The 24,056-nt window shown below is 42.6% G+C and overlaps 1 protein-coding gene across 1 annotated transcript in view; it reads left to right on the forward strand.

Moving 5' to 3' along the window:
• Positions 1 to 16,719, forward strand: part of palm2akap2 (palm2 and akap2 fusion) — a 240,210-nt gene extending 223,491 nt beyond the window's left edge. Inside the window, exons 6-7 of the mRNA XM_041186767.1 lie at positions 4,117 to 4,138; positions 15,950 to 16,719. Coding sequence (XP_041042701.1) covers positions 4,117 to 4,138; positions 15,950 to 16,719 — 792 coding nt within the window. The remainder of the gene's footprint in view (positions 1 to 4,116; positions 4,139 to 15,949) is intronic.
• The last annotated feature ends 7,337 nt before the right edge of the window (positions 16,720 to 24,056 follow it).

Raw genomic sequence — 24,056 nt, forward strand, 5'->3', positions numbered from 1 at the left:
CTTGAATCTAAATGAAATTAAATCACACACACAGACACAACTATACTTACCCACATAAACCTACTTCACAATAAACCAGAGAAATATTATGAAAATTATACTTTCATCACATGATTAAAAAGACAATGAACTTGAGCAACATATTTCTGGGAGACTAGACAACCCCCAAACCCCATCTAAACCCCTAACACACAGCAAAACAGCTTATGGAGGGAATTCCAGAGCCTGGTCCCCAGGCAGCTGAAGGCATGGCTGCCAATGGTGGAGCAGAGGAAATCGTGGATGCACAAGAAACCAGAATTGGAGGAACCCAGTGATCTTGGAGGCATGTGGGAGAGAAGGAGGAGGTTACAGAGATGGGAAAGAGCGAGGCCATTTGTAACAGAATATTGCTTCTTGTCAGGTTCACCCTCATAATCATCACACCTCCTTCTGAGGTATTGACTCCTGCTGAGATGCAGTCCTGTCATGGTCACCAACTTTGGTTGGATGAATTCCTGGACATGGCCACCCTCTTCTTTCTTTTCCCATCTCCAATACTTTTTATAACTAAAACACAAAGAACAGGAAAATAAAGCATTTTTTAATGCTCTATTGATTTTTCACTTGGGCTTTGCTCACAGCAGATGATTCATTTTTCATTGCTAGAGGATGCAGGACAATCCTGGGGCAGTTGGCAACCCTAAGTCACATGAGCATCAGCAGATCCTTGGTAGCACTCTGAGTCAGCCTTCAATGCATGTAAGGTCAGACAATAATCGGCAGAGGGCTGGACCACCTTGTGAGGTCACAGTGGAGTCTGCCCAATGTTCCTTCGCACATACCTAGTGGCAGGAAAATGTGGCAAACTGCATTAAAGCCAACTGGCCCTCCTCGTCTGATGTTCCTCTCTGCAATACAGCCAGGAGATGCTCCATGCTCAAAACATGCTCGGAGAAGGTGCAGAAGAGATTCACCAAAATGACACCAGGGGGTTGTGGGACCTCAGTTACATGGAGAGATTGGAGACACTGGGGTCATCCTCCTTAGAGAGGAGAAGGTAGTGGAAGCATTAACTTTCAAAAGGGAACTGGATAAAAACTTGAAGGAAACATTTTGCAGCGATATGGGGAGAGGGCACAGGAGTAGGAATAATGGTGGCTCTTTCAAAGACCCTGCACAGATAAAGTGGGCCACATGGTCTCTTCCTGTGCTGTATCATTCAATGATTCTATGAACCAGGTTACTTTTAGGGAGAAATTCATTATTATTTATTGAAATAACATCTGGAATAAATAGTTAGGTATAGTCTCATTAATGGTGACCATGGAGCAACCCTATTTAAGGAAAGATGTAAATGTGTTTGAGGAGGTTTACTAGATTGATACCTGGAATGAGCGAGCAGATTGTCTTATGAGGAAAAGTTGGGCAGACTGAGCTTGTTTCCACTGGAGTGTAGAAGAGTGAGGGGTGACTTGACTGAAGTATACAAGACCCTGAACAGTTTTGACAAGGTGGATGTGGAAAGGATGTTTCCTCCTGTGGGTGAGTCCAAAACTAGGGGGCACTGTTTTGAAATTAGGGGTCACCCTTTTAGGACAGAGATGAGGAGGAACATTTTCTCTCAGAGAGACATGCAACTTTGGAACTCTCTGCCTCAGAGGCAGTGGTGGTGGGGTCACTGAATATTCTTAAGACGAAGGTAGATAGTTTGTTGTTAGGCAAGGGAATCAAAGGTTACTGAGGGTAAATGGGAATGTGGAATTCAAAACATAAACAGAATAGCCATGATCTATTGAATGGTGGGCCAGGTTCGAAGGGCTGAATGGCCTAGTTATTATCCTAGTTCGTATATTTGTAACCAGTTTGTTGTAAAAGCTCATTTGGTTCACTAATATCCTTTAGAGACATTCCCTGGCTCCATCCAGCTCCTTGGCCATTAAGGTGGGAAGGGGGTGGGGAGGGGGTAGGGGGGTGGGTGGAGGGATGGTGAGAATAGCTGATACATTTTGTTACGGGATTATTAAAGCCAATTAAATTTCCAGTCAGCCTCCTGGTTCCCAGCAGCAGTGGTGGGAGCCATTTAGGGGCCAGAAGGCTGCCTCCAGGTGGCAGACTGGAGGTGGAGGGAAGGGTGACCAATGCTCTAGGCAGGCAGGCCTAGAGGCCTTCCCTGCCTTTCCAGGAGTTGCAGCAGCCACAAATACCTGATGGGGAGGGGTGTCCCTCCTCCCTCCCCCCAATGGCAGCTCACACAAAGCCCATTTTCTAATTTAAACTTTAAATAAATTGGAGAGAGGGCACCTCCATTTTGATGCACCCTCTCCCTCACTTAAATAAAAGTGAAATAATGCAGATGCTGGCAATCCGAAATAAAAACTGAAAGTGCTGGAAAAACGTAGCAAGTCTGAAAGCATCTGTGGAGAGAGAAAGAGAGTTAACGTTTCGAGTCCAATATGGCTCTTCTTTGGAGTTTCTGGAGGACTAAGCATCTACTGTTGAAATGGAGACAAGCTAATTGTTAGCACAGCCTAACTGTATAATCGCATGTGACCCTATCTCTGTAATCTCCTCCAGCCCTGCTACCCTCCGAGATTCCTGTGCTCCTCCAGTACTAGCCTCTTGTGCATTCCCAATTTTTATCACTCCACCATTGGTTGCCCTTCTCCCAATTGCTCTGTCCTAAGCTGTGAAATTTCCTCCGTATACCCCTCTCCCTCTCCATGCTTCCCTCCTCCTTTAAGACGCTTCTTAAGACCCAACTCCTTAACCCGGCTTTTAGTCAGCTTATCTCCTTGTGTGGTCCAGTGTCAAATTTTATTTGACATGAGGTTGATCAAAATGCATTTTAGTCCCCACTGAAAAACAACAACGTCTTGCATTTATATAGTACCTTTAACATAGTAAAACCTGTGCACTTCACAGGATCGTTATCAAACAATTTCAGGAAGTAGCAATTGTTCCAAAAAGTAGACTGGGCTTTGGTGCTGAAGTGTAGGAACGTCGGAACAGCAGGGGGCCATTCAGCTCCTTGAACCTGTTCCGCTATTCAATTAGATTATGGATGATCTGTTTCTTAACTTGCACCTACCTGCTTGGCTCCATAACCCATTGTATTCTTGCCTAATAAAGATCTATCAATCTCAGTTTTAAATTTTTCAATTGAGCCCCAGCCTTTTGGGGAGAGAGTTCCAGATTTTCACTTCCCTTTGGAAAGAACTGCTTCCTGGCATCACCTGTGAATGGCCTGGCTCTAATTTTAAGGTTGTTTCTTGTTCCCCTACCCGAAGAAATAGCTTCTTTCCATCATCCACTCCTTTGATCATCTTAAACGACTCAGTTAAATCATTCCTTGAATCTATTATATGCAAGGAATATAAAGCTACTCATAAGTTAACCCTTTTAGACCTGGTGCTACACCCGCCAGCGACCCCCCCCCCCCTCCCCCCTCCCCCCCATTCCGAGACCAGTATATCTTTCCTGAGGTGCAGCCGCCAAAACTCAATGCAGTTCTCCGGATGGGGTTTGACCACAATTCTGTACAGCAGCAGCATAACTTCCACCCTCTTTGTATTTAAGCCCTTGTGTTTAAGGATCTTGTTAACAGCTATTGGCATGGCATTGTTGTAGCAGAGAATGTCCCTGGAGCTCAAGGATGACCTTTCGTCCTCACTAAGTGGGCCCCACCAAAATACAATTGTGTTAGCTTTCCCGGCAGGAATGAAAACAAATGTGTGACATTTCTTTCAAAGCTACACGTCACACAAATTTGTGTTAAATGTCAATTGATGGATCGAGGCCACCATCGTTTCAGAATTGTTGCATTCCCATTTATCATTTTATGTAAAAAAAAAAGCATTCAATCTTCGCTCCCTTTTAAAAGCAGCAGAGTGCTTGTCATTCATAGTGATAATGTGCAATCATGTGACTTTTACGCACTGATGCTCCACTGCTTAGGTCTGTATAAAGAGTGCTGTTATCGTGCTTTATGATATTTGCAAGGGAAACCTAGAAATTCTTCAATCTCGGCAGTTACACAGATTTCAGTATTATAGCCAGGGTCTATGCCTTAAATCATTGTGTCCTAAAACTGCATTAGCATATTTATTATACTTCCGTTTTCTTTTCTCTTCACAGGGTTTCTCCACTCCTGATGGAGGTAAGTACGCATTTCATACAGGCTTTAAGATAGACTGGTTAGCAAGGCTGTAAGCTTGTCTGTGGCATAGATGGGGACTGCAGTTGTATGCGCCACCTTCACTGAGTGAGCACTCTTGTACATCACTGCTCTTAAAGGGAAATGGTCTGCCTCAAACAGATCAGCGGATTAACCCTTAAAATTGTGCATTGGTGTTTCCAAAATCAAAAAAAAAGAAATGCTATAGGATTATTCCAAGTATACTTCAAAATAAAGGAATAATCTTTAACTTTTTTGTAATGTCTTAATATTGTAATATAACCAGAGGCTGGTGAATCTTTGGAATTCTCTGTCCCAGGGAGCAGTGGATGCCCAGTTATTGAGTACTTTCAAGACTGAGATTGATAGGTGTGGGACACTAAGGAAATAAAGAGACATGGGAATAGGGCAGGAAAGTGCAGTTGAGGTAGAAGATCAGCCATGGTCTTATTGATTGGTGGAGCAGGCTTGAGGGTTTGAATGGCCTACATCTTCTTGTTCTTTATGCTCTACATGTTCTTATAGAATAATATATTGTGATTATTCCAGGGTTGGTGGCAGGGCATTCATAGTGATAATGTGCAATCATGTGACTTCATGTGCAATCAGGGCATTCAGTCGCCTCTTCACTACCCCATTTAGAGAATTACCCTCTGTCCTGGCGATCACTTCTTGTCTTCAAAAGCTTCATCATAAACTCTCCCAATTGATCTTGTCAACCACCCTTATATGTTTTCTATATTCACTGCAGCCCTTCCACTGTAAAGTATATTTGAGCCATTTCAGCTTTCAAACTGTATTTCCTGAACAGTTGCTTTAGTGTTGCTGTGGAATTTGCCCTGTACTATAAACTGGGCAGAAACAGTTCCTCAATATAAATGTTAAAAAAATAAAAGCGTAGTAATTGTAGCTTTAAGGAATATAATGACTGTAGCTTTAAGACTTAGTGTGATATATAATATGTGACAGTGTGAACGAATCAGCTCTAAGCGTGGGGAACCTTGGGGGGGGTTCTCCTTCTAGTTGTGGAGCTTGATGGAAACATGTAACTGCTGCTGCAGCCTGTAAATAATGAGAAATCTGCCTGGAAAATTAAGTCCATAACGAAAAGACAACAAAAATCTTCCGTGCTTTTGTTACCTTCCCCCCCATAACCCCCAGACTTGACTCTCTTGGCCAGCCTCCCATGTTCCAAATTCCACGAGCTTCAGTTCATCCAAACTTTCGTTGCCTGTATCCTAAATTGCAGCAAGCCCCATTACCCATTGTACCTCTGCTCACCAACCTACATCAGATCTCAGTCCGGCAATACCACAATTTTGAAATTCTTATGCTTGTTTCCAATTCCCTACATGAGCTTATTCCTCCTATCTGTTCAAACTCATCCAGCCCTACAACACTCTGAGGGCTCTGCAAGTTCTGGCCTCTTGTGCATCCCCAGTTTCCTTCACTCCACCATTAGTGGCCATGCCTTCAGCTAGGCCACTAAATGCTGAATTTGCTGTCTAAATCTTTCCACCTCTCTTTAATATGCTACTTAAAATATACCTCTTTGATCAGGCATTTTTCCTCATATCCCCTTATGTGGCTTGGTGTCAAATTTTGTTGGATTCTCCTGCGAAGTGAGGTTTTACTACAATAAGGTCGCTATATACATGCATATTATTGTTTGTGGGACCTTGCTATGCGTAGATATGGTGAGGTTCTAAAGAAGGCTCGCCATCAACTTCTCAAGAACAACTAAGTATGCACAATAAATGCTGGCCTTACTAGAGATGCCCATACCCAATGAATGAATTACGAGGAGGAGGTGGCTTAGTGGTAATGTCACCGGACTTGTAATCCAGAGGCCCAGGCTAATTTAAGATGAGTAAAAATCCATCTGCTTCACCCATATCCTTTAGGGAAGGACATTTGCTGTCCTTACCTGGCCCGGCCAACATGTGATTGCAGATCCACAGTAATGTGGTTGACTCTTAAATGGCCTAGAAAGCCATTCAGTTCAAGGGCAATTAGGGATGGTCAACAACAAATGCTGGTCTTGCCAGTGACACCCACATCCCATGAAAGAATAAAGAAGATATGTTTCAGCATAACAAACAGCATTTGTAATAGAGGGATAACATAAAAATTATGCATACATATATATGTACAATATATATATAATACAATAGATATAATCAGTGAGGACACAATTCTTTAGAGCACAGTGGTTTAAGCACATGGGACTAAAGAGTTTGGAATATAAGTATCTAATTTTTTTTAGTTGCCTTTTTTTATACTCAAGCAGTCAAAAGATCTAAAAAGCAATCTCACTCAAAGAGCCTATTTAAAGGGTTTGAGCAGTTTAAAGACCATAACTATTACAGTCAATTGCTGTTGATATTATGTTTTGGCATTTAAAGGAGAGATGATCCTTCATATGTCAGATCCTTACCCTGGGTGATGTAACTCATTTTGGTTTTCTAACAAATTTGCAAGACTTCCCAACTAGTTTGGGAGTAGCTAACCAATTTATGTAGTAATAATGGCAAGTATAGAATACTATAGCCAATAGCTCCAAGCTTTTTTGTCTGTACATAACAAAGGGGTGCAGGTTTTGTGGGCCTGCCTTTTTGCCAGAAACTCTTGTGTTCAAGTCCAACTCCAGGACTTGATGACCTAGGAAGGTGCGTTCATAACATGGCCAAACAGGTTGAGTGTCAACTTGTAAATCCTTCCAACACACATCAATGGCCAGCAGTAAGAGTGAGAGAGATTCCAGGTCAACCATATGATGGAAAGAAATTGGGACCTCCACAATCACTATCCATAGCTTCAGGCTACAACAATACACATGTAAAATTGTATGTTACCACAACAACTCGGACTGCTTGGGGGACCAGTTGGCTGGATGGCTGGTATGAATCAGATCGGCGCCAACAGAACAGGGTTACTGTTCTGGCCTGGGTGGATTCAGGATCTGCTTCTTTGCTCCAACCGTGATGGAGGTCATGATGTCAAGAGTTGAACCCCCTTCATTCAGAGAACTGAAGAGCAAATAGCCCTACCATGACTCCTTAGGGCCACATCTAAGGTTTACATCCAGCTTCTTGTTAATTAGTGGTGTCCTCGGCCCAACCATCTTCAACTGCTTCATCAATGACCTTCCTTCCAATATTAAGGTCAGAAGTGGGGATGTTCGCTGGTGATTGCACAATGTTCAGCACCATTCGCAACTCCCCAGATACTGAAACAGTCCACGTCCAATTGCAGCAAGACCTGGACAATATCCAGGCTTGGGCTGAAAAGTGGCAAGTAACATTCGCGCCACACAAGTGCCAGGCAATGATCATCTCCAGCAAGAGAGAATCTAACCATCGCCCCTTGATGTTCAATAGCATTACCATCACTGAATCCCCCACTATCAACATCCTGAGGGTTACCATGGACCAGAAACTGAACTGGACTAGCCATATAAATACTGTGGCTACAAGAGCAGGTCAGAGGCTAGGAATCATGCAACGAGTAACTCAACTCCTGACTCCCCAAAGCCTGTCCACCATCTACAAGGCACAATTCAGGAGAGTAATAGAATATTCCCCATTTGCCTGGATTAGTGCAGCTCCCACAGCACTACAAGAAGCTTGACACCATCCAGGACAAAGAAACCAGCTTGGTTGGCACCGCACCCACAAACGTTTACTCCCTCCACCACTGACAACACAGTAGCAGCAGTGTGTACCATTTACAAGATGCACTTCAGGAATTCATCAGGGCTACTTAAACATCGCCTTCCAAACCCATGACCACTACCATCTAGAAGGACAAGGGCAGCAGATAGATGGTCACACCACCACCTGGAAATTCCCCTCCAAGTCACTCACCATCCTGACTTGGAAATATATCGTTGTTCCTTCACTGTTGTTGGGTCAAAATCCTGCAACTCCCTTCCTAACAGCACTGTGGGTGTGCCTACACCACATGGATTGCAGCGGTTCAAGAAAGCAGCTCACCACCACCTTCTCAAGGGCAACCAGGGATGGGCAATAAATGCTGGCCCAGCCAGCGAAGTCTATGTTCTGTGAATGAATTTTTTAAAAATCTCGAGTGGTTGATCTTGGCTACTGGCCTGGAGTTTATCCACCAATGAGAAAGCAACGTTTGACCTTTTCAAACCAGTAGGTTCACAAAATCCAAATAACACAAACCAGGAAACAAGAGTTGTTGTCTGTGGCTTAGTATAGTACTCTTGCCTATGTATCAGGAGGTTGTGGGTTCAAGCTACTCCAGACACTTGAGTGGCAAATGCTCCCAGGCCACACTGTTGCAGGAGTTGACTTTTGGGTGAGATATATCAATGCAAGTGTTTCTTTCTCACAGCTGTGGTGGAGCTCAAAACTGTGAAAAAGACTCCTTCATAGATCCCATGAAATTTCAGTCAGTGGCTACCTGAATTCCATGAGTTCAGGTGCGTGCACCCAGTTCATGCCAGTTCCCTTTGTTATTCTGACAAATTTAGCCTGAGTTCCCAAAGAGTGTTTCCACTTGATATTCAGGTGCAAGCATGACATGCCAGGGTACCAAAGAGAGAACCCACTTCAGAGGATTTTGACAGCTGCCACTATCCTGCTCCTACAAAAGCAGCAGAATAACTCAATGTAAGATGGAGACAAAAATTAGCTAGGAACAACACACTGAGACCATATGAGAAACTACTCGTGTGCAGATGTCAAGTGAGAACAGAATCAGCCATGGCTCTGTTTCTGTGATCAGTTGTATTTCTTAACTCTGCACTCCTCCACTTTGCCCATCTTTGAGTCCCTTTGATGCACAATTGGGGGCTGTTCCTCTAGTTGCCAAGGCCCCAAGCTCCAGAATTTCCCCCCTAAACCTATCCACCTTTCTCCTCCTTTAATATGCTCCTTACAACCTACCTCTTTGACCAAGCTTTCATCTTTTTGTGGCTCGATGTCAAATTTTGCCTGATATCACTCCCATGAACTTCCTCAGGGTGTTTTACTCATTTGAATTGCCATTGGCACCATCGTCAACAACACTTGCTGTCCAGGCTGGCACATGGGAACCTGAACTAGATAGGACACGGCTGTTGGTGCTGTTAGACCTTACCTCTACAGGCATCAGCACCTTGTGAAAAGCATTAAGAGCATTGGTGATAAGATCATGCAACTGCATTAAGAGGAGAACTATACATACATTGCTGCATTACATATACTCTCAAAAAACAGTGGCAGGAAATACAAGCATTCCACAACACTAAAATTAATTCATTGTTTTGGAATGATGTCAGAGCCAATTATTTTCTAGCACAATTGTAACTGAGTCACATTGGGGAAAATGTTTTGTATGACGTTGATATGCACCAAAAGCTGACAGTGAGCAGCAGGTCAGGTGACCAAAACAGCTGCACGATTGGCATGATAAAAATTTAGAAGGAATAAACGAAAACTGTTGAGATGCAAGATGAATTATAAAAACGAGTTATAACTCGCACCATTTTCTGTGGTGATCTGGGGACTTTGCACTTTGAGATCACAGTGCACTCTCTTTCAATTAGCGTTGCTGCTGTCATCAGTGACCTACGATCTATGACAATGTTAGAAATAGAGTGAACCAGGACAAGCTTCAGAGTGAATTGAGAGCAGGTGATGCTCATTGAAGCCTGGACTTAAGAGCTGGGCTCCCTTGCAGTGGTGGGTTTTTGCTTCTAGATAGGGAGAGGATCCAGAAGGGAAACTGGTATTTGTATTAAATGATGGTTTACCGATTATAACAGTTGTAATTCACAAAACGTCTTCTGCTGCCTGATTTGGTAAATGGGTATCCACCTATTGAACAATGTGGGTGTGGCAGGGAGTCCTTTCAAAATCTTGAAACCCCGATTGAATTAAATTTTCAGCTGCTGGTAGGCGAGCCTCAATATTTCCTGCCTCAGCTACTCTGTTTAACACCAATCATGAGATTGCGAGGCTGCTCATTGTTCCCCCTGATCCAGCTGTTCAGTGCAGAAAAGCCTGGTGCTGGTGCTGCTTTTTATTGTTCTGGTTTAATACAGCATTCCCGGGAACTCTGCTGTATCAGCAGTGAGTCTCATAGTGCTACCAGTCATTTTGTTTTCCCATTTCCCACCACCAACAGTGAATTACAGTTTTTCTCAGATACCCGACCTTGCGACTCTCTGCTCACAAAGGACAGAGGCGATGATAGGGCAGGACGGCAGGGAGAAGGTGCAGGGTAAGTGACAGGGGTGTGTCAATGTAAAATAAATGGTACGATTTGAAAGAGGGTGTTGGAGCAGTGAGACTTGGGGATGTATGAATACAGAAGTCCTTGAAGGTGGCAGGACAAGTTGAGAATGTTGTTTTTTTTAAGAAGAAGTGTCCGGGCTCCTTAACTTTTTACTAATGGAGCAATCGAGTGCAAAAGCAAGGAAGTTATGCCAAACCTTTATAAAATATGGGTTAGGCCTCAGTTGTAATGTGGTGTCTGCCAGCTTTAGGAAGGATGTTAAGGCCTTGAGGTGGGTGCAGAGGTGAATTACTAGAACGGCACCAGGGATGTGGGACTTCAGTGACTTGGAGAGACAAAGCCGGGATTGTTCTCCTTAGAGCAGTGATGTTTAAGGGGGGATTTAATAGAGGTGTTAAACGTCATAAAGGGTTTTGATAGAAGAAGAAATGGTTTCCAGAGGCAGGAGGGTCAGTAACCAGAAGACATAGTTTTTGGCAAAAGAACCAGAGGCAAGTAAGGAGAGGGTGTTTTTATTTTTTTACACAGTGAGTTATTATGATCCAGCATGCCTGCCTGAAAAGGTTGAAGCAGATTCAATAATGACTTTCTAAAGGGAATTGGATGGGTGCTTGAAGGGGAAACATTTGCAGGGCTACGGGGAAGAGCAGGGGCAGTGGGACTAATAAGGTAGCTCATTCAAAGAGCCAGCATAGGCAAGGTGGGTTGAATGGCCTCCTTCCATGCTATACAATTGTAAAACTTACAAAGTCCTGATGGACCAGATATATGCAGCTGTTTTATCCACCCCCTCCAAATGTCTCCACTCTTCCAATTAACCATTGTCTACTGGTGAGCCTAAGACAGTAAGTGCCAGCCACAGTATCAATTCTGACCTAAGCCCCTGTTTCTTGACCAGGAATGATAGCTTAATTTTGTTTGCCCCTCTTTTGCCCTGTTGCTACAACCAATATTATCCTCCTGCAATTGCACTCCCACTGAGGTTAGCCACATTGACCAGGCATTGGACCTGGGATCCTCTGATCAGCAATGCAAAAGTGAAAAAAGACTACATTTATGTAGTGCCTTTCACAACCACCAGATGCCTCTAAGCACTTTACAGCCAATGAAGTACTTTTGAAGTGCTTTTATTCGTGGAATGTAGGAACCACAGCAACAAGTTTGCACACAGCAAGCTCCCACAAACAACAATATGGTAATGACCATATAATCTGTTTTTGTAATGTTGATTGAGGGATAAGTATTGGCTGGGATATTCGGGGTAACTCCCCCAGCTCATCTTTGACATGGTGCCATTGGACCTTTACGTCCACCTGAGGAGGCAGATGGGGCCTCAGCTTGGCATCTCATACAAAAGTTGGCACCTCCAACAGCGCAGCTCTCTCATTCCTTCACTGCTTTGATGCTTATGCTCAAGTTCTAGAGTCGGAATTGAACCTACAAGCTTCTCAGTTGGAGGCAAGAGTGCTACTCACTGAGCCACAGCTGCATACAGAAATTTTAATTCTTCCATTTTAAAAGAATATTCTGCTGCTGAGCCAATGTCTTAAGTGGGCCTTACTATCAGTCTGTGGTTCCATACGTTTGGTCACAATGAGTGCTCATCAAGTGCAAGAACACCGTACATTGAAGACAAGGTACAGCTTTTTGGAACAGTTGATATATAAATAACATAAAGCACTGAACAGACCCCTGCCTGCTGAGGCTTGCCCCTTTTTAGTATTCTAACTATCTCAGTCTAACATTCAAACAGCCTTTTAAAAGCTTGTCTTTCTACTACCTTGCTTGTCAGATAATTCCAATTTATCAACTTTTGAGTGAAGTTCATTTTAATCTAAATTTGAATGAGGGCTTGGGGGGTGGGGATGGAGGTGGTGGTGGTGGGGTTGGTGGGGGGGAACCTTATGTGCAGCACAAATGCCAAAATGGATTCATTGGGCCAAACAGCCAGTTTCGGTGTTGCAGACTCAACATAATTTCACTTGTTTAACCTTAACAAACTCTCATTTTTGTATCCTGTCTGATTTAAAAGTATTGTTCAGGATTTATATGATTTAAGTGTACAAGTGTGCTATATTGCAATATTTATTATGCCATTAGTTATCATTCAACATGCCTTCCCCATAGGGTGCAGTGATAAATCTTTTAACCTTTCTTGATAGGTCATCGATCTTTCACTTGAAATCATTCTTGCTACTTATCTCTGCACTCTCATTCCTTAAATTAAATAATCATAGATTCTGCCACCCAGATTAACGTTTAAAAAAATGTACATTTGTTCAACACCTTCCACAGCCTCAGGACATTAAAAAACACTTTTACAGCCCATGAAGTGCTTCTTTTGAAGTGTGGTCACTGTTATTATGCAGGAAACAGCCAATTTGCACACGGCAAACTCCCACAAACAGCAGTGTAAGAATAGCCAGGTATTTCCTTTTAGTGGTGTTGAGGGATAAATATTGCACAGGATGCTGGAGAGAAATCTCCGAGAGCATTTACATCCACTTTAGAGGGCAGGAGGCCTTAGTTTATCATCTGGCCTGAAAGACAGTATCTCCAAAGCACTCCCTCAATGCTGTACCTGCAGTGTCCACCTACATTTTGTGCTCAGGTTCCTGGAAGAAGAGGATTTGAACTCACTATCATCATGACTCAGAATTGAGAGAACTATCTACCGAGATACAGCCTAACCTTCATGCTGTTCAATTCATTTTTTTTGTTTGTTTATGGGATGTGGGGGACCCTGGCTAGGTCAGCATTTATTGCCCATCCCGAGTTGTCCTTGAGAAGGTGGCAGTGAACTGCCTTCTTGAACCGCTGCAGTCCATGTGGTGTAGGTACCCCAGAGTGCTGTTAGCAAGGAAGTTCCAACATTTTGACCAAGAGACAGTGAAGGAATTAAAGCTACAGATATGCAAATTTTATAAAACTCTTATCAGAATTTGAATGCCCAATTTAGCTCAGTTATGCACTGGCAGAATATTCTTCCCAGTGGCAAGGTGGATTAAAGCACCATGTGGTGTAGTATTGAAGACTCCACTTGGGCTGAGGCCACATTTATTTGCTCTTCCATCTTCCAGCTCCTCTGAGCTTCAGCTCATTTAAAACACTAACTTATGCCAAGTCCCCTTCATCCATTGCTCCCCTGCTTCCTAGCCTACTTTGCTCCTGGCCCACAATACCTCAGTTTCAAAATTCTCCTCCTTGTGTTCAAATCCCTCCACGGCCTCACCTTTCACCATCTCTGTAATCTCCTACAGACCTACATACCTCTGAGATAGCTGTCCTCCTCCAATTCTGGCTCAATTTCCTTAATTACACCATTGGTGGCTGTGCCTTCAGCTGCCGAGGGCCTAAGCTCTGGAATTCCCTCCCCTTCTCCTTTAAGACACTACTTAAAACCTATTTTTTGGTCACCCCCAACCTCTCCCCCGACCCCCCCCCCCCCCCCCCCCCCCCCCCCCAAAAACCCCGTATCACCTTACGTGGCTCAGTGTGCAATTTTGTTTGATAAAGTTCCTGTGAAGTGCCCTTGAAAGACCAGCACATCTGAATGTTGTAAAATTAGCCTGAGTCAGCACACCAATAGCCAACTGTTCATCCATGCTGAAAAATGTATGGCTGTCAGAATGAGGACAGTTTGTTGCTCAGCTATGATGCCCTACACAGTTAAATGCCTACTATCCAAACCCACACCATGATGAAATGCCACAAAGGTGAGCTGCTAATGGGAAAGAGCATTGTAGTAGAAAGATCTACTTGAAGAACCAGCTCGGAAAAAAACAATAAAACTTGGAAATGAAGGTTCCAGTTAAACTTGTCTGAACTGATTTTGTATACCTTAAAATGGAACTCCAGTATTACTGGTGTCAGTATTACTGATTTTTACTGGGATTTGAAAAACTTGAACTGGTTTTTCCTTCAACAGCCCAGGCACAATGGGACATAGAATTCAGTTTGTAATATGACTGCTATGGCACATCTTAAACTTGATATACCCATCTCAACCCGTTCTAACACTGGATACTTTTTTTTTATTATTTCATGGGATGTGGGCTTCACTGGCAAGGCCAGCATTTATTGCCCATCCCTATTTTCCCTTGAGAGGTTGAACCGCTGCAGTCCATGTGGTGTAGGTACACCCACAGAGCTGTTAGGGAGGGAGTTCCAGGATTTTGACCCAGTGACAGTGAAGGAACAGTGATATATTTCCAAGTCAGGATGGTGAGTGACTTGGAGAGGAACTTCCAGGTGTTGTTGTTCCCATCTGCTGCCCTTGTCCTTCTAGATTGTAGTGATCGTGAGTTTGGAAGGTGCTGTCTAAGGAGGCTTGGTGAGTTTCTGCAGTGAACCCTGAAGGTGGTACACACTGTTGCTACTACTGTGCATTGGCAGTGGAGGGAGTGAATGTTTGTGGATGGGGTGCCAATCAAGCAGGCTGCTTTGTCCTGGATGGTGCCGAGCTTCTTCAGTGTTGTTAGAGCTGCACTCGTCCAGGCAATGGAGAGTATCCCATCACGCTCCTGACTTGTGCCTTATAGATTGTGGACAGGCTTTGGGGGGTTCAGGAGGTGAGTTACTCACCAGAGGATTCCTTGGCTCTGACCTCCTCTTGTATCCACAGTATCCCTTTAATTTAGTATCTTTTGCCACTGTTTAAACTAGGAATTTCCATGAGACTGTATAGAATTTTTTTTTAAAGTTATGTAATAAAAAGTCTGGGTCAGGAGTTTCCACTTGCTTGCATTGGTTATTTTTCTGCATAATTCGCCCAAATTAATCCAAACCCGCACAGAAATCACAGGATGTTAAGTGTAAATTACAATTCGACTTTCCACGATCTCCTGCACCGGTTTGAAAAGCATTGTGCAATGAAAGTGGCCCCACCCACAAAACTGGCCACGTCCCAGGATCAGATTAATCGCCATGGCGAGGTTCCGCTAATTGCGCCCGTTTGCAGTTTTTGAACCTACTCCAAAAAAATTAAGCCAGTTCTTTCAGACACGAGGATATTAGGAGGAGCATTTTAAAAGCTTTCCAACAGATTTCTTTAAAATTTACTAAAGAAGCGATTACTGTACATAAGTGTTACATACATGTACATAAATGCAACAGTATGGTTGTTTTGTTTGTCATTTTCAGCTATTTAAAGTTGGATTACTCAGGTGGTGGATCTGACGCTGCTCCAGATGTTTATTTTTCTGATAAATCCATTTTCAGGCGCATTAGTCAAATCTCACCACTCTTAAATAGATCAAGGCATATTTTTTAAAGCAAAACAAAAGTTATGTTCTGAAACACCATCTGATTGCACTGGTTTGTGGCAGGTTTTGCGTTTAGCAGTATGCAAATTAGTTTGAGCAGAAACTCAGAGAAACAAAACTTCTTAAAACTAGCACAGCTTTGAGCAGAACTTGTGCCTGGATTGCGCCCAAAGTGGAAAACCCTACCCCTAGATTTGTAAGAACATTTAAGCTATTAAATCCTTGATTGGTTATAGTAAGACTATCAGCTCCTTTAACATGCATGTTTTTGATATTCCAGCAATGTATGCCATGGAATTCAACGTACAGAAGGACAAACTGACAGGAGAAACGAAGATCCTCTCCACAGCTCCCTTGAGTCCTGAGGAAGTTCACCACAGAGGGGTTAAGGTGTATGATGATGGCAGCAAGGTTGTATATGAGGTATGTTCTGGAGGTACAGTGGTGGAGAATGGAGTTCATCACTTAAGCACATCTGAAGTGGACCAGTTGATACACAAAGCGGGGAGAATAAATGTGAGTGGTAACAAGTGTTTGTCAGAATCACTGACTGTATCGGAGAGTAGTGCATCCCCTGACAACACAAGGAGCCCCGGAGATAGTGGACATAAGAAAGACATGGTCCACAAGGAAGCTAAGCTGGAAATGGTCCCTAAAGCTCATCATCCAGGTCACGTGGGGAAAACAATCCATCAGATTCCTACCGGAGCGGCTCCCAAGGCCAGTGCTGAGCATCCGGTGACAATGATCTTCATGGGGTATCAGAATGTGGAGGACGAGGAGGAAACAAACAAATTGCTGGGCTACGAGGGTGCCATCCAAGCAGAGCTGGTGCTGATCGATGAAGACGATGAGAAGTCACTACGAGAGAAGACGGTGACGGACATCTCGACGGTAGATGGCAACGCAGCCGAACTGGTGGCTGGCAAGTCCATGACCGAGGCTTCGGAGACACTCTCAGCGGAAGAGAATGAAGGGACGGACACTGGAACAGAGCCAGTCACAGGTACAGACAAGAAAAAGCGTTGTAAGTGCTGTACTATCATGTGACCGCCTCTCCAGCCTTTACGGTCATGCTATCTCTTACTGACTTTAACCTCATTTTCCTAATCACACTGCCAGTACTGTGAACTGGGAGGGACTGTCTTGTCTCTCCTTCCTTCCTTCACTAGAAATCCTCACTTTACTGCTCGACTAACTATGGCATAATCACCACCCAGGACAACATTACTATTTAGCCCTGTTTGAGTTTTACATAAAGTTTTACATCATGGAAACAGGCCATTCAGCCCAACAGGTCCATTCTGGTGTTTATGCTCCACATGAGTCTCTGCTCACCCTATTTCATCTAACCTTATCTACACTACCTTCTATTCCTTTCTCCCTTTTGTTTATCAAGCCTCCTCTTAAAGGCACCTGTACTATTTGCCTCAATGGCTCCATGTGGTTGCAAATTCCACATTCTAACCACACTCTGGGTAGAGATATTTCGCTTAATTTTTTTTATTGGATTCATTTGTGACCATCTTATATTTATGGCCCTTGTTTCTTTGATAAGCGAATATGACTTCAGCAGTATAAAGTATAAGTATTTAGAGAATTGCCATTGAGAAGGATAGAAGAGCAATAGCTAGTTAACAATACTCCTACATCATGACAAGACACAAGAATATTGCTTAATTTTGCAATCAGCAAGATCTGGGATTCAATACTTTCTGTGCTCACCTTGTCAGAATCCGATTCCAGCAAATACTGATTCATACCATCTCTGTCATTCACACTCCCTGCCTAATTCAAACTTTCTTTTCCTGGAGGCCAGATTCATTTTATTCCTTCCTGTTGAAATTTTTCCTATAAGAAAGTTAAATGCAAAAGAATTCTCAATTTCCTTTAAATGTCATGAGAAATTCTAAAAATAAATATTCATTCTGCGCCCTGCTGCCTCCTCCCACTTTTGCCATTGATGAAGTCATGTTGGTACATTGAGCATGTTTCCAACATAACAAAAGCACCGTGGGGTGGGTGGAATGAAAAACGAAGGTTCGTTCTTCATGTCACTATCCTCCATGGATGAGTATGTAGCTGACACGACACTGAGCTTACAGATAAGAGGGTTGCAGATATCAATGACTAGTCGGTGCGGAGCTGTCCGATCTCAAGCACCACTGTTTTGGTATGCTACAGTTGCGAGGCATCAGCCAGAATTACTACACCTGCTTGCTCTCAAGTGACCCTGCTGGGAAGTGCACAGGTGTGATAGGGCTCAGACCCATATGGACATTTCAAGTGGTTGTAAAGTGGGTGAGAGTGAGTCAGCGGCCAGTGGGAGTAAAAATCAGGAGAGATGTACGGGCTGTTGACTCTTTATCATGCATCTTACACTATTACAGAAAGGCCAGGCCCCATCCCACTGACTGAGGGTGACATGGTAACGCATGATGTATGAACTGTTGCCCAGCAGCGGCAGTTTATTGGCAACCCTTCATTTCTGAAAAGTCCTTAAACTAAATGAGACGTATTTTCTATTGGCCAATGATCATGTTTTTTTAATGTACAAAAAAAAGTGTGTTGCAAATAAGGGAGCATCATCAGGCACTAATTACACTGGATACATTTAACATAAGCAGGAGGGAAGAATCCATTCCTAAATCTCTTCTTGCAACAGACACATGAGTGAGTGACATATGCTGCAAATCTGTACCTATTATCAAAGAAAGCGTTCAGGTAAAATCCCAGGAAAATGAACATTTTGTTATAAGGTCTTTATGGATAATTACTGAACAGTTAATATATTCATCAGCAACTTAATAAAAATGCCACAAGCGGTCCTATATTTAATCAAGGTTTCATCCTTAAGGGCCACTAGATGGATATCTGCTTTCATATACAATACCAGAAAGGTACGAGCTAAAACTTTTTACAAGTTGTACTGTTTAAATTACATTCTTAACATGCTTTTCTGTAGAATTACATCGAATTTCAATGTGTTCAGAGACCACAAACAAAGGGCGGGGAAGAAGACGATTAAAAAGTGGGTTAGATTCTCATTCAATGTGCAGTTAGGACTTGATCAGTGTCATAGCAACTGAATAGGCAGAGTTTTGAGGAGGAAGGGATTCAAATTGGTGACCTGGACTTGAATTTTGAGTGAATAGGCAAAGAGCGGACAACAAAATGACTGGGGTAGCACTTATGCACAGAGATGTCTTTATGGTTATGGTTAAACTGGTCAATAAACTCTCCAGCCACAAACCTATGCCATTAAGGATAGTTGCAGCCCAGTGTAAAGTCATGGTGGACCATCTTGTAAAACCGGTGAAACCAAATCAGCTGTTGAATTCGTTGAAATAAAAATGGGGAGAGATGTCAAACAGACCACTTTACGCTCTGGCATAAAGTCAAAATCTACCCTCCAGCCCCCATCCCACCCCCAACCATTGCTATCTCAATGTACTCTGGTCGATTGGGTTCCTAGGATACCAGCTACCCATCCATTCTATGCAAGCTGCCAGATCCTAAAGGGTCTTTTTGTGTTTTCTAAAAGAATATTAATTTTCAGAAACTTGTTTTTTTTTCTTTTTGGATTACATTTAATAATTTGTGAATCAGCCTTGTACTTTTGTAGGGTTTTTCTATTGATAAGAAGTGGGGGGGAAAAAAAAGTCCAACTTTTAGAATCCCAGTGCCTTTCTCCAACAACCTCAATTGTGCCAACTGGTGTGCAGTGCTTTGCAGTGTGATTCCCAGGGGCCTGGATCAGTGAGAATGGATCAGCTGCCTATGTGGTTGGGATGGGTTTAAGTCTGCTTAAATCTGGCACCTTGTACAATCTGGTTGCTCTCCTTACCCCCGCACCCCCTCTCCCCCACCCCCCGCATCCCCTTCCCAGTTCACAGCACCTGGATTACAGAAGCTTTTACCAAGCACAATTGAGGAAGAACTAACAGTGAGAAGCGGCCATTGATTTTCTGTGATGCCTTTTAGTAACTGTGCCTATTTTCTTTCCCCCCCCCCCACCCCACACACAAAATGGATTTTGCCAAGTTTCAATTTTATTAAGGTAACCACTGTATTTGAATGTACAATTATATGACATAAAATGGTTGTTGACTAATATCTTGTTGAACAGATGGGTTTTTCCCCATCTTCACCTCTCTAAAAGTTGTGAATTTCCTACTTTAAAACACAATCCTGATTCAATTGTACGATTTTTTTTCTGGAGCATATTTGCATAGCGACTAACATGGTTGTTTTATCTAAAGGGTGTCTTTGAAGTGACCATTTTGTACCTTGTTCTATTGCAGTTTATATGATATTTCTACTTTCCATTTCTTTCCATTTTTTTAAGAAAGCATTATATTCCAGAGCATAACATAGTAACTATTGCTGTTTCTAAAAATTCAACGCAATGTGCAGTTATTGTCCTCTATGCTCTCTTCCTTTAGTGCCAATGCCAAGGAGCTCTTTTACATACACTCAGCCTTAATGCCACCCAGCCACCCACTGCAGCTCACAAGAACATCCCATCCTGTTCAATGACACCAATGAGGACTTAAAAGCAGCACCTCCCCCCCACCCCCAACCCTCCGCCAACTCAAATAATTAACCTTCAGAGCACTGCCTGAATTCACACATTCTCAAGGTTTGGCTTTTAATGTAAAATGTCATTTTGAACTGAGCACATTTTTAAAACTTGTATTTTTTTCTTTTACTCATGGGATGGAGGCATCATTGGCAATTAAGGCAAGCATCTATTGTCCATCCCTATTTGCCCTTGAGAAGGTGGTGATGAGTTGCTTGCTAGGCCATTTCAGAGGGCATTTATCATATAGGTCAGAAAGAACAGGTTTCCTTCTTTAAAGGACATTAATGAACCAATTGTGTTTCTTGCATTAACCCAGTAGTTTCATGGTCACCATTACTAGCTTGGTGTTCCAGATTTAGTGAATTAATTGGATTCAAATCTGCTGCAATGGGATTTGAACTTGTGTCACCAGACTTTTAATCCAACCCTGCTAGATTACAAGTCTACACAATGCTACCATATACTTCTGTAATGCAGAACTGAAGAAAACCCTGGAACCCTAACTTCAATATATACACCTGCATGCATGCGCAAACGCACACACACACATACATACACAGTCCTACACACACACACCCTACAAACTTTCTATCTGGGTACAGAAGTGTTAGTGCAGTCCTTGCAAAAGTTACTATAAGCAGTTAAAATTACTATCTTCACAAAGCTCTCCTGCCTTTAATGAGCACTAAAAGCCTTCAACTGAAATACATTATGAACACCCCATCAAAGATTAAATTTATAATATCTCATTGAATTTTATCCGAGTCTCTTCCATGTCAGCATTGGACCTCGTCCAAGTTGCACCTATCAAAATTTATCACCAGTCTTTGATGCCTTTTTAAAAAGAAAAGACATGCATTTCTATTGCCTCTGTCGCGGTGTCAGAACATCGCAAAACATTTTATAGTCAATTAATTACTTTTTTTGAAGTGCGGTCACTGTTGTAATGTATGAAGTGCAGCAGCCAATTTTCCCACAGCAAGCTTCCACAAACTGCAATGTCATAATAATCTGTTTTGGTGATGTCAATTGATGGATAGATATTGGCTAGAACACCAGGGATAACTCCCCTGCCTGTTTTCCAAGCAATGTCATTGGAATTTTTATGTCTGCCTCAAAGAGTAAAATGGTCTGTAGTTTAATGCCTCAACCAAAAGATGGCATTTCCGACTGTGCAGCGCTCCCTTAGTACAGCACTGGGAGTGTCAGCCTAGGTTTTGTGCTCAAGTCTCTGGAGTGGGACTTGAACCCACGATCTTCTGAATTAAGATACCCTGGACAAAATAGTATCCCAAACCTACCCCAACTTATGAAGTATTGGCTGGCATTGGGAAGAATTCCAGTTATCTTTAAAAGCCACTGTAAAACACTTGTGATTTTCCTCTGGGTATCTGCCTCCATTTGGCTAAAGCTGAGGTCTCCTGTTTAATGCCACCAATTTGAAGTATTCAATTGATTGACAAGGATTTAACTTTTGGAAAATGTCTTCACTCAGCCTTTATGACTCCAAATGACCAATATTGGCAAGTTTCTAGGCACACAGCAGACAGCTATGATTGTTCATTAGCTGGCTACTCTGGTGTTGCTCTGAGGAAAGCTACTCAGACATAATTGTGATCAAAATTAGGACAAGCAATAACACATTTTTATCTATAGAATCATGGAATCTTAAAGGAGAGAAGGAGGCCATTTGTTTTATCCTGCCTGTGCCAGCAATTTGAAAGAGCTATTCAATTAGTCTTACTTGCAAGCTCTTTCCCTGCATAAATTTTCCTTTTCAAGCATATATCCAACTCCCTTCAGAAAGTTACTGATGAATCTGTTTCCACCACCTTTTCAGGCAGTGCATTCAGATGTGCACTATGCACTTTCCCTTGCAAATTATAATGCCTTTGAAAAGAATGAAGGTACTATGGGCTGGAACAACGAAACCTCAATGGTCTGAAATTGAGTTCAAACCTCAGTCTGCGCTGAAGTTCACAAATTGGCCTACCAGGAGAGAAAAGTTGTGCCAGTTTTAGCCTGAGTCATTTACATGGGGGAGAATAAATAATTAACTGGGGGAATTTTTTCCCAGGTGCGCAAGCACACCTCCAACATGTCAACTAAAGAGCATTTTCCCTCTAGACTAGAGACATAGCGTGGGGGTTATCCTGAGGTGGAAAAGAGGAGAAAAGGACTGAATTCATGAAACTTTAGGAAGAATTTTACTTTGTGAATCGCTCCCATCAATAATAAACATGAAGTCATATTGCCATATATGATGACAGAGGAATTTATGAGATACAAAATATTGATTTATTGGGCCATGTTAATTGGTGGGAGCCATGAATATTAAAATATTCTGATGAAAAAAAATGTTGTAAGTGGAAAGACATAGGCAAACATATTTGTCAGTTCCTGTGTACAAGTGGAAAGGATAGTGATCATAGAGAATATACACATCAGGAGAAACCACAAACAGACATGAATTGACTTCACTTGATATGACTAATTCCAAATTCCATATGTACACATGGATTACCACAAGTGATTTATTTTTGGCTAGCCACTAGATTTAAGTCATCTGTCCAATTGTTGTACTAAAAATATGGGGGGTAGGTATTCCTGCTCTTTGATCCACCATCTGTAGTAGAAATAACTTTGTTGAACTATTTGAACTAAAAGGCTTTTCCTGTTGATCCCAAGGGAACTCCCAAACCATAGAAATGGAGACAGGTGCATTCTTCAAATAGCTTGGGGCTTAATTTTTTTGCCTGATGATCCTACCAAGCCTTATGTAACATGTGTTCTCAACATCACTATGTTGCCTTTATGGAGCTTAAGTTGACTTGCAAGACACACTGAGGTTTGTCAATTGACTAAAGCACCATGATGTCACTATATCACCAGTCGGGCGATACGTTTTTATTTAAACTTGATAAAAGTAAAATTTGGATTAAAAACTTTGCAAACCAAAATCCAAGGGCCATTTTTTGCAAAGGCAGGATCGGTTAGGGTGTGGAGCAGCAGAGCTACACACCCACATGTGGCAGGGGTCAGCCTTGGGTGTCTTGAGGTAGCCTCCCACTGTCAAACCTCAAGAGGCCAGCATTTCCATCAGGCCAAGAGGCCACCCTTGTCCTGCCTGGGTGCAGGAGCAGCCATAGGTTGGCTATAGACATCTCCCAAAGTGATAGCCTGGCTTCAAACGCCATTTTTTAATTTAAATTTCAAATAGTTGGAGAGAGGGTACCTCTATCTTGAAGCACCCCTCTCTCTCTCTCTCTCTCACACTTACCCTCTATTGCAACCTCTGCCTCCTTTCAAGCTGGAAGATTTCTGCCTAGCCCTCCACATCTGCAAGCCCAACCACTAGCTATCCATTATCGGACACGAACCTGTCTCCATGCCAATTAAGGGGAAAATTATATTGAGTGTCTCCCCTCACCGGGCATGAGTTCGGCACCTGAAAAGTGTCCTAACCTCTGTTTCATGCACTCGGAGCCAAAGTCCAGCCCCAAGCGTGTGTGCCTGCAGTGCAAATCCCATTTGCTGGCTAATGCAGGTAAAATTTGACTGTGTTTATGGAATCTCTCAAATGAAGGTCCTGGCACTCCTTTAAAGGTGCTTTTGTTGTTTAGTATCAGATTACTGGTGAAAATTATACAGAGGCACCCAGTTGCATCAAAATTGATCTTGGCTATTGTGACTAAATTAAAGAAGACTCAAGAGCACTAGATTTCAAATGCTGAGTGATTGCAAATATTTCCTAAAACCCCACTAATGGCAGTTGTATGAAAATTGGGGAGACGATGGCATA

The sequence above is a fragment of the Carcharodon carcharias genome, chromosome 4 (genome assembly GCF_017639515.1).
Source record: "Carcharodon carcharias isolate sCarCar2 chromosome 4, sCarCar2.pri, whole genome shotgun sequence".
Taxonomy (NCBI): domain Eukaryota; kingdom Metazoa; phylum Chordata; class Chondrichthyes; order Lamniformes; family Lamnidae; genus Carcharodon; species Carcharodon carcharias.